At 46.0% G+C, this 10,019-nt stretch overlaps 3 protein-coding genes across 3 annotated transcripts; 2 read left to right on the forward strand and 1 right to left on the reverse strand.

Moving 5' to 3' along the window:
* Positions 1 to 1,235: 1,235 nt before the first annotated feature.
* Positions 1,236 to 2,709, reverse strand: LOC120424248 (uncharacterized). The gene is made up of 2 exons (XM_039588312.2): positions 1,460 to 2,709; positions 1,236 to 1,393 (listed from the first exon to the last, which is right to left on the reverse strand). The coding sequence occupies exons 1-2, from the start codon at positions 2,581 to 2,583 to the stop codon at positions 1,321 to 1,323; spliced, it is 1,197 nt and encodes a 398-aa protein (XP_039444246.1). The 5' UTR covers positions 2,584 to 2,709; the 3' UTR covers positions 1,236 to 1,320.
* A 17-nt stretch (positions 2,710 to 2,726) lies between these two features.
* On the forward strand, positions 2,727 to 5,726 carry LOC120424247 (zinc finger protein ZFP2-like). Its single transcript, XM_039588311.2, has 3 exons — positions 2,727 to 2,944; positions 4,111 to 5,063; positions 5,133 to 5,726. The coding sequence occupies exons 1-3, from the start codon at positions 2,825 to 2,827 to the stop codon at positions 5,644 to 5,646; spliced, it is 1,587 nt and encodes a 528-aa protein (XP_039444245.1). The 5' UTR covers positions 2,727 to 2,824; the 3' UTR covers positions 5,647 to 5,726.
* An 83-nt stretch (positions 5,727 to 5,809) lies between these two features.
* LOC120424244 (zinc finger protein 624-like) lies at positions 5,810 to 7,853 on the forward strand. Its single transcript, XM_039588308.1, has 4 exons — positions 5,810 to 6,048; positions 6,158 to 6,351; positions 6,408 to 7,199; positions 7,257 to 7,853. The coding sequence occupies exons 1-4, from the start codon at positions 5,929 to 5,931 to the stop codon at positions 7,789 to 7,791; spliced, it is 1,641 nt and encodes a 546-aa protein (XP_039444242.1). The 5' UTR covers positions 5,810 to 5,928; the 3' UTR covers positions 7,792 to 7,853.
* Positions 7,854 to 10,019: the final 2,166 nt, after the last annotated feature.

A 10,019-nucleotide genomic window follows, 5' to 3' on the forward strand; every position in this document is an offset into this window, starting at 1 on the left:
TTATGCGTAGAAGTTTAACGATGGGACAAACAGACTTGGTGTTGTTTTTGATGAGTTTCCGAACAAAGTACCAGATTTTATGTGTTTTTCTTAAAGTACACATCAAACTAAACTTAAAAATGTCATAAAGTCAAAATCGTCCAAAAATGACATGGGACAATTATGCGTAGAACGGCAGTAAGCGTCTTCGAACGTCGAGTGCTAAGGACCATCTTTGGCGGCGTATATGAGAACGACGGATGGCGGCGGAGAATGAACCACGAACTTGCACAACTCTACAACGAACCAAGCATCCGGAAGGTCGCGAAGGCTGGACGGTTGCAGTGGGCCGGTCATGTTGCAAGAATGCCGGAACGAGCCGAGCAATTGAGCCAACGGAACCAGAAGATCAATCCTGCGAAGTTGGTGTTTGTGTCGGAGCCGGTAGGAACAAGACGTAGGGGGGTGCAACGTGCGAGGTGGGTGGACCAAGTGGAGAGCGATTTAGAAAGTGTGGGTGCACCGCGAAATTGGAGACATGCAGCCATGGACCGAGCTTGTTGGCGGAGAATCGTGCAGCAGGCCAAGCTAATGGTGTAGCGCCAATAAAAACAAAAAACAATGTTGAACAAGGACACTATTTTTACAAATAATCATCAAAACAACTAAAAAATCAATTAATGTTGCATTAAACGTGATTTGTGAAGCTACCAGGAGTGAAATAATCCATTTGATCCAAATTTCATAACTTTTGATTGTTTTTATAAGGCAGGATAAGGGTGGTCCATTCTGCCCCCAAGTGGATTTTAATTTAACACTGCCACCACCAAGTTTCTAAATGATTTTAAGGTTCCGTTGTTGTTTTTATACCTTGGTAGTAACATCTAGTAACGCAATGAGCAAACTTTTTCAAACAATCCAACTTTTCAGAAAGCTTATTCAAGAACCTCGAAATAAACAACATTTGCGTGGTTTTGTCAATAAATTTACATTTTTGCTTATAATTCTAAAAATACAAGAATTCAAACGTCGTTTTCGGTATGGTGAAGTTTTTTGACGTCCTTTATAAGACCCTTGCCTTACAATTGGTCTAAATCCATTCTAAAGCCCAAAACCAAGGGTGGCCCATTCTGCCCCCTGCCCCTATGTCAAGATTAGAGGCTACGATGGAATTACATGCTGTTCCCCCGCAGCCATTCGGGAGGAAAAAAGAAAGAGAAAGCTTTTCGTGACCCACCGTTTCTTGAGCCAGCTCCTTTATTCGGTTTGAAGGAAGTTTATTTGAATAAGTTAATCATAAATACAAATCGGATCGAATTCCAGCGTCGGAAAACCATTGTTTCAGTACTTTCTCTTTTTCTTAACTAGTTCCGGATGCATCTGAGCGTTGTGTCTATCCAATAAGCCGGCGAAGCTGAAAGTCAAGTTGAAAATTCCGGTTAAGTAAGAAGAAGTTTTTTAAACCCAGCTTTGAACTAACTTGAACGTAACGTTGCACAGCTTGCACTCGATCTTCTTCTGGTGCTGGGCAGCAAAGTGGACCTTTAGTTCTTCCGCCGTTGGAAACATGGTCTGGCACTTGAGACAGCGAAACTGTCCGGTAAGCTGCAGCTGGCGTTTCTTCTCGAGCTCGGCCAGCTGGCGCACGTGCGTTCGAATGTGTTGATCCAGGAGCTTTTTGATGGCGAATTTCTGGTTGCAAAAGTCACACGCCCACAAATCGCTCTCGTTGGTGTCGAACCCTTCGGATGGGCGGGGACGCTTGGCAGGTGGTTCTCGGGCCTTTCTCGGAGGTTTGCTACCGCTTGGTTCGGGTGGGTCGTACGGTAGGGGCTCAACTAGTGGTGCCTCTTCTGGTTCAATAGTTGTATTTTGGGGGATTTCCGGTTCGTACATCTCCAGCTGAGGTTCCTGCTTGACCTCCTCCATCGGAATCAGCTCAATCATCTCGGATTCCGAATGTTCCTCTTCTACACCCGGTTTCATCTCCGTCTGCAACGGATCGTTTTCCGGTGGCTCGTCCTCACAGAAAGCAAGTCTCTTCCAAGGTTCAACCTTGAAGTCCCTGCCCGGAGCATAACTCTCGGCCAAACTGCACTGTGCCTTCCAGCAACTTTCGGCAAATTGGGTAATGTAGCGAACCGTCGAAGCGCACGACTCGCAGACTCCGTCCGGAAGCAGCGAGTGGATTTCGCTGTTCAAATCCAAGCAAATGTCCAACACCGGCAGCATGTGCTTGTCCCGGCGCATTACACTGACCGCGTTGTCGAGTCTTGTCTCCTGCGCCGAACCACACATCCGACAATGATATGGGGTCGCCGGCGTCTCCGAGTTACCACCACCGCCCAAATCCGGAACGGCCCCCGGAATCAGCCACACGATACGCGGATCCTCCTTGTCCTTCTTTACGAAATTTGCGGCAAAGTGCAAACTGCAGACGCCCTCGTCCGGGAGGATTTCGGCCTCCGGATGAATTCCGATGGCCCGCCTCCAGGCCTTGGCCGTTTCGGGGACCCGCGGGAAGGCAAACACCGGCTGGTCGGAGTACGCTCTGGAATTGCAACCCTCGACGATGCAGCTAACGTTTAACTTGCGGCGTAGCATTTTGCAATTTGAATTTTAATCAAAACTTTGGAAAAATGTTTGTTTGGCGTCAAATTGTGTGAAAACTGTGTTGACTTTTAAAGCGATGTCAAACACGTAAACAAGTATTTAAACTCAATTTAGAGTACTTTCACACTGGCGTGCACTTCTGAAATCTTTCGGGTGCCTACCATTAACCGTGCACGAAGGAATCGGTTCGACAAAAAGAGTTTGCAAAAGTTAAAGAAACTAATAAAAAGTTATGAATTTCGATCAAATTTGCCGCTTGTGCTGTGTGGAAAAGAGCCCATTAAGGCAAATATTGGAAAACAGTCAGCACAGCCCGCTGGCGGATATTTTCAGCAATGTACTGCAAATCGTGGTAAGTTTTTATTCGGGGGTTTGGAAAAGAAAAAAAAAAGCAGTTGCAGATTTCAAAAGGTCTAATGAAACACAGTGAAATAAAACAATGTTGAAAATCTGTAAAAAAAAAAAGTCCAAAATCGGATAAACATTTTGATGTAAAATTTTCTTTTTTATCGTCTTTTCATATCTTAAAATTAATTTATGAGATAATTGTAAAAAAGAACATTGCACTCTTTTGAAAAAAAAAAAAATGGTCTCAAGATTCCCATGTGACGTGATTCCCAATAGTGACAGGTTTTTTGCGAGTTGTTTTCCTGTTTCCTTTACAACCAACTTTATTTGCATCCATTGTGATAAATGCCTGTGTATAAGCTTATACACAGCTGAAAGGATCCCCCAAAACTCTGTACTGCACTTACAAAACTACTGTTAGTCGATTAACTAAAGAAAGCTGGAGTATTTTTTTTTTTTAAAAAAAAGAGGTCCAATAAACCAAATTTCTAGTTTTTGCTTTTTGAAATCGCCTTGGGGTATTAAAAAACACCCAAAAAGCAAAAACTGAAAATTTGGTTTATTGGACCTTTTCAAAAACTTCAAACTGAATTGAATTGAAATATTCTCAAGAGTCAATAATTATCTATAAAAACGGTCGATTTGGATCGATCTCGAATCAAAACGACTCGTATAAAGCTGGTAGTTCTGCCAGTTTAGTGTTTGAAAAAAATGGAGTTTTGAAACAAATTATAAAAAAAAATATTTCTTGAAAAAAAAAACCTTATAAAAATCATTCAGACAATTGATTCGAATAGTAGAAATGACAGTTCTTCCGTAAAGCGGTATACGCACTTCGGAAGGAACCGGTCAAGAAAAAAATCAAATGGGCAGCAGCGGCAGCGCAAGCAAGTCAGAGAGGGTGAAGAAAAGCCCCAAGAAATAATTCCGTCTCCTTTGTTCTGCTGTTCGTAAAGCTGTTTCTTGACCCCCTTCCTTCCGATCTGCGTACTAGCCTTAAGTAAGGAATACATTGTAGAAAAAAGAATAAAACTGTTCGAATGGAAGTGGTCCATTGCAAGATTCTGCTCGAACCTAGGAGTTTAAACCTTATTTTAATCCAGGGAACCTTCGGCCTTTGAATTGCGAGTCTTGTGGACTTTCAATGCAGTTTTAAAACATTCTTTCCAGGTCTACGCCGACGATCACCTGCCGCAAAATGTTTGCGAAGAGTGCACCGCCACGATGGTCAATCTGCACGAAACCATCGAGCACTTCCGGCAGAACGATCTCCGGCTGCGCCAACAGCTGGTTCAGGGTTGCGAAGTCAAGGATGAAGTGTTGTTATCGGAGCCAGAGGAGCACCTAATGGAACCGGAAACGCAAACGTGTCAGCTGGAGGAGGCTAAAGTTGAACCCGAATTAGAAGGTGATGGTTTTTTGGAGGAAACGGTGGAGGAGATTGAGCGTGAGGTTGTTGCTAAACCGAAAAAGCGACGCCAAATGAGTAAGAAAAATTCCGATGAAAGTGGCAATAAAAATCCGGAATTGCCGCAGAAGCGCATTTGCAAACGGGATCCAAATCTGCCGCGAACGAACGACCACAAATGTTACATTTGCAAAAGCGAGTCGCTCGGCAGCGGCGAGGCATTGCTGGAACATCTGAACGTAAATCACGCGGACGAGGTACCGCACACGTGTCCGCTGTGCGTTCGTGAAACCGTGACGATAAAGAACGTTACCTCATTGAACGTCCACAAGCGGATGCACGCGATGCCTGTCCAGTGCCCGCATTGTGATATGCGCGTGATTAACAAGGGTATTCTCAATACGCACATCAAAATCAAACATTGTCTAGATCCGCAACCCTCGCGGTGCGAACAGTGCGACAAATTATTTCCCTCCAAAATGGCCCTCAAGATACATGCGCAAAAGCACACGCTAGCGTACAGCTGCGAATTTTGCGGGAAGCGGTTTAATGGCCCTTCCAAGATGAACTTGCATATCCAACGGATGCACAGCCAGGCGAACAAGGTAAAGTGCCACATTTGCCAGAAGGAGCTCAACTGTCTGGATGCTGTGCAACGCCACATCGAAATCATGCACTCAAGCGTTCAATTTCCGTGCTCGCAATGTTCTAAGATGTAGGTTTTAAACTTGAACATAGTTCTGAGAATGTATTCACCATTAAAATTATTATCCTTTTCCAATAGTTACACCAGCGAGTCCACTCTGCGCCAGCACGAGAAAAAGCACGCCGAGGTTCCCAACTTCAACGCCAGAATGAAGTCCAACATTCGCAGTTACTACACGGTCGTGGAGTCCGCGGACGGCGGCCCGCCCAAGAAAAAGTGCAACCAGTGCGATTTGGTAGTGAGCAACATCAGCATGCACCTCAAGTACAAGCACTTCCCGCGGGCAACGTATCCGTGTGAGCAGTGCGAGCGGGAATTTCGGGACATAAAATCGCTCTCGGTGCACAAGCTGGAGCACACCGTGGGGAAGTTTCTCAAGTGTCCCATCTGCGACCGGGAGTTTAACGAGCGGCGAAATCTGCTGTCGCACCTAAAGACGAAACAGCACCGGGACCATCCGCTGGCGCAGCGGCTCGACTGGCTGGACGCGATGTATCCGGCGGGGCGAACGCCGCTTAGTGAGGGGCCGCTCAAGGTCGTTATCGACGTGCCTTTTGGGGACGATTTGGTTAAGGATGAGGATCGGAATTAGATTCAAATATGCATCTAAATATTTTTTAAACATTAATTGAAATTTAAACTAACATCAAGTTTTAAATTGGCACAAATCCCGTTTATGTTCGTTTGAAAAAATACACTGGATTGGTTAGGCAAAATAATGAATAAAATTAACCTAAAATGTACTTCCTCGTTTCTTAACTAAACCCATTTCAACGTGCAACCTTGTTGACAGATCGACAAACTAAAATGTCAAGTTAAACTATGCAAAACATCGTAGTTCCAGAAAATAATTTAAAATTCTTGCAAAATCGAAATGGATTTTACGAAAATTTGCCGCCTGTGCCTGGAGGAGAAAGTGCCGATGCGGGAAATATTCAGCGGTGGTGAAAACAACTCGCTGAAAGAAATTTTCAGCCAAATCCTACAAATCGAGGTAGGTTTGTTGTGCACCACCCCCCAGTAAGCAAACACTCCGACAGACGCCCGACGTCGGTCGGACTTGTGTTAAAACTTACGAAAATTGGATTTTTAAAATTTCACAGATCTACGAAGATGACCAGCTGCCACAGCAGCTGTGCGAGGAGTGTGTCGCCGCGGTCACCAAGCTGGACGAAACGATCGGGACGTACCGGGAGAATGACGAAAGGTTGCGGAAGATGCTGTACGAAACAGGTTCGGTTACGGTCAAGGAAGAGCTGGTGGAAATGGAAGCCGAGTATCTGATGGAACCGGAAGTGTGAGTTGGGTCTGACTTTTGTAGGGAAATTAATTGTAAATTTATGTATCTTTTAGAACTTCGGACGGGCTTGAACAAACGGAGAAGGGGGAGGAGCATGTCGAAAGTTTGGAGACTCCAAGCGAATTCGAGAACAAAGATTTTAAAGTCGAATTAGCTATCAAGGAAGAGACCAAAAAGTCGAAACCCAAACGAAAACCCGGTCGTCCACGCGTTCGGCCCGTTAAAGAGCGTAGAAAGGGCGTGTTGGGGCGACGCAAGAAAAATGAGGAGTTTCTAGATACGCCCAAAAAGGGTGACTTTCGGTGTTACGTTTGTAGGAGCGACTCGTTTGGTAACGCGGAAGCACTCTTGGTTCATTTGGGCGAGCATTCCGGGGAGCTTCCGTACACGTGCAAAATTTGCGTCCGCAAAACTGTGGTCATCACGAACGTTTCAACGCTCAACGTGCACAAGAAAATGCACGCCAATCCGGTGCCGTGTCCGCACTGCGACAACTGTCTCGCCAACAAAAGAAGCCTTGATCTGCACATCACGATGCAGCACCAGGAGCTGGCCCCGGACGCCACTCCGTCGACCTGTTCGGAGTGTGGAAAGGTTTTCCTTAACGCGAAGGCCCTTAGGTTTCACATGAACTCGCACGATCAACCAATGGCTTGCGAAGTTTGCGGCAAGGTGTTCAAAACTAAAATGCTGCTCACGCGGCACGTTAACAGAGTGCACGGCAATGCCGACCGAGTTGAGTGCCACATTTGCCACAAAACACTCATTACTTTGCATGCCCTGCAGTCGCACATTTCTACTATGCACTCCAACGAACAGTTCAAGTGCAAGTACTGTCCGAGACTGTAAGTTTGAATCGTAAAACTTGTTTTGAAAATATTCTAATTGAACCCATTTCCCAGCTACCCCTCCAAGACCAGCTTGACCTACCACGAGAAGCAGCACGAACTCAAACCGAACTACACCGAAACCATGTCCAACCACTGGCGCCAGTACTACACCGTGGAAGGCGAAAAGGGCTCCGAAGTCAGGACCTGCACCCTGTGCGGCCTGGTGCTGGGAAAAGCCATCGGCAAACACTACACGAACAAGCATTTCCCCCAGGCCAAACGGGAGCATCGCTGCGACCAGTGCAGCGCCGTGTTCCGCCACAAAAAGGACCTCGAGGTGCACGTGCTGGAGCACACGCACGGGAAGTTCCTGAAGTGTCCGATCTGCGGCAAAGAGTTTGCCGAGAAGCGCTATCTGGTGTGGCACATGAAAACCAAAAAGCACAAGGACCACCCGCTGGCGCAGTCGCTGGACTGGATCGAGTCGGACCTGCCGGCGCCGTTGCCGAATCTAGTGGAGAAGAAGGAGGAGAGTCGGGAGGAACGCGTCATTGTGGAGGCGATCATACCGGACCAGACGGTTAGCTATAGACCCTTGATGTATTGAGTTGTTTTATGTTTTGCAGTGGAAAATAAAGTTAATAAAAGCAGAATAAAAACCTGTACGAGGTTTTGTTTCAATAAAAGTTTGCATTGAAAAAAAAAAACTTTGATTTTCTCAATTCCACAAAAATCTTTTGTTGCTGAGAAAAAGTTGCTTTGATAGCGTTGATTCAACAAAAAACTTGATTTTCAAATCTACTAAACGTTTTGTTTATTCAAATATGCTTTATTTTTCTGCATGTAGAAAAAGAAAACGTTTATAAATCCTCCGTAGAGATTAAGCTGAAAATTTCAAATAAACTTTCTTAAATTATCTCATCGAACTTATAATCGCCTAATGTTCTTTTGGAAAAATCGACTGGATTGGTTGGACATGACCAACCGCAGATTAACGATAAATGAATAAATTTTACCCAAAAAGCATGTTTCATCTTCATATCGGTTTTCACCGTTTTCACTAAATCCAGTTCAACGTGCAACCCGTGTTAACCGTGTTGACAGATCGTCATCGCGAAACGAGAATGTCAAGTTGAACTTTGCCAAGCATCGCTGTTCCGAAAAAAAAAACGCAAATTTCTCGCGAAATCGTGATGGATTTTACGAAAATTTGTCGCCTCTGCTTGGAGGAAAAAGCGTCGCTGCGGGATGAAAATGACTCGCTGAAGGACATTTTCAGCCAAATTCTACAGATCGAGGTAGGTTTGCTGTTTACGCCTCCCAGTAGGTAAGCGCCTCTGACGGATGCCCGACGTCGGGCGGACTCAGGTAAAGACCGACGTTGTTGATCAACAGCCATGAACCCGACTCTCTACAGTCTACACCATCCTCATCTTCGGTGTACCAATGATCGATGGATAGGTGCCCACAGCACGGAAAAGTGCAAAGCAGGAGAAACGGAAGCCAAGAAGTGTGTAAACTGCTCTGGATCTCACGAGGGCTGTGCAAAACGTGCGCAGTTCATCCAGTCGAGGCAGCAGGCGTCCACGCCGAAGCCGCCAGCATGGAAGAAGGACAAACAGACTCCGGCAGGAGCCGCGTTTACCGCGGCGGATTTTCCTCCGCTACCTGGAGCGGTGCCGTCCGTTGAACCGGAAAATAAACATCCTCGTCCCGCAGGAAGAAGTCGAGAAGATACTGGCGCCGGCGCCGGTGCAACCCCGAAGGAGCAACAAGGCGAACGGAAGCTGTACAGCGAGTCGGAGCTGTGGGCCATTTACCGAGAATACAGAGTACGCTTGAGGCAGTGCAAGACACCCGAGGAACAGATTGATGTGATCGCACACTTGTTGACACATGGCGCGGGAAAATGATCATCTACTTCAGTTACGTTTTTTTTTTCTTTTATTATTTTTGTACCATTGACCCTCGGTCCTAACCTGGTCGCAGCATTCTTTGCGGATGATACTGCATTGCTAGCTTCGAGCACAGAACAACCTCAAAAGTTTCAGCGGAAGTGGAGCATCAAGCTGAACACAGTGAAAACCCAGTCCATCTTCTTTAGGTCGAAGGTAGCAGCAGCCGTTTGCCGACAAGTTGGCGACCTGTCTGTACCAGCTGATTGTCAAGATCTGGGACACAGAACAACCATCACAATTCTCAATTCTGTCGTCTGTCGGAGTGAGCAAAGGATTTTGCTGGTGCGTTCCAGGTCGGTTTCGTGGAGGGGAAATCGACGACGGATCAAATATTTTCGCAAGTACCAGATCCCGATGCGCTAACTGTTTATCGATTTCAAAGCAGAGTACGACTCGATCGATCGCGAAGAGCTATGGATCATGTACGAGAACGGCTTATCCGGGAAGCTGATCAGACTGGTGAATTAAAGATGAATGGGGCACGGTGCAGCGTAAAAAAAAAATCAGGGGTATTGTACGACCCGATCGAAGGTGTTATGAGGCGGGCGGGCTTCAACATGCGAGGCACGACGTGCAAGGTGGTTGAACGAAGTATAAAAGTGTGAGGGTTCCGAGTTAGAATTTGGATGGAAAAGCCCTTTCTCTCTCAATAGCATGTCAGAAAATGCCACTTTTCCACAAAATCAAGAACAAAAGTGTGTTTTTTACAGATCTATGAAGATGACCAGCTGCCACAGCAGCTATGCGAGGAATGTATCACCACGGTCACCAAACTGGACGAAACGATCCGGACGTACCGGGATAACGACGAAAAGTTGCGGAAGCTGCTGTACGAGTCAGGCCATGTTATGGTCAAGGAAGAGCTGGCGGAAATGGA

This window comes from Culex pipiens, chromosome 1 (genome assembly GCF_016801865.2).
Source record: "Culex pipiens pallens isolate TS chromosome 1, TS_CPP_V2, whole genome shotgun sequence".
NCBI classification, from domain to species: Eukaryota; Metazoa; Arthropoda; class Insecta; order Diptera; family Culicidae; genus Culex; species Culex pipiens.

Coding starts and splice junctions, on each gene's coding strand:
- LOC120424244 (XM_039588308.1), top strand. CDS start 5,929: ATGGATTTTACGAAAATTTGCCGCCTGTGCCTGGAGGAGAAAGTGCCG. Junction 6,049..6,157: donor GCCAAATCCTACAAATCGAG/GTAGGTTTGTTG, acceptor AAAATTTCACAG/ATCTACGAAGATGACCAGCT. Junction 6,352..6,407: donor TATCTGATGGAACCGGAAGT/GTGAGTTGGGTC, acceptor TGTATCTTTTAG/AACTTCGGACGGGCTTGAAC.
- LOC120424248 (XM_039588312.2), bottom strand. CDS start 2,583: ATGCTACGCCGCAAGTTAAACGTTAGCTGCATCGTCGAGGGTTGCAAT. Junction 1,394..1,459: donor CTGTGCAACGTTACGTTCAA/GTTAGTTCAAAG, acceptor CTTGACTTTCAG/CTTCGCCGGCTTATTGGATA.
- LOC120424247 (XM_039588311.2), top strand. CDS start 2,825: ATGAATTTCGATCAAATTTGCCGCTTGTGCTGTGTGGAAAAGAGCCCA. Junction 2,945..4,110: donor GCAATGTACTGCAAATCGTG/GTAAGTTTTTAT, acceptor CATTCTTTCCAG/GTCTACGCCGACGATCACCT. Junction 5,064..5,132: donor TGCTCGCAATGTTCTAAGAT/GTAGGTTTTAAA, acceptor CTTTTCCAATAG/TTACACCAGCGAGTCCACTC.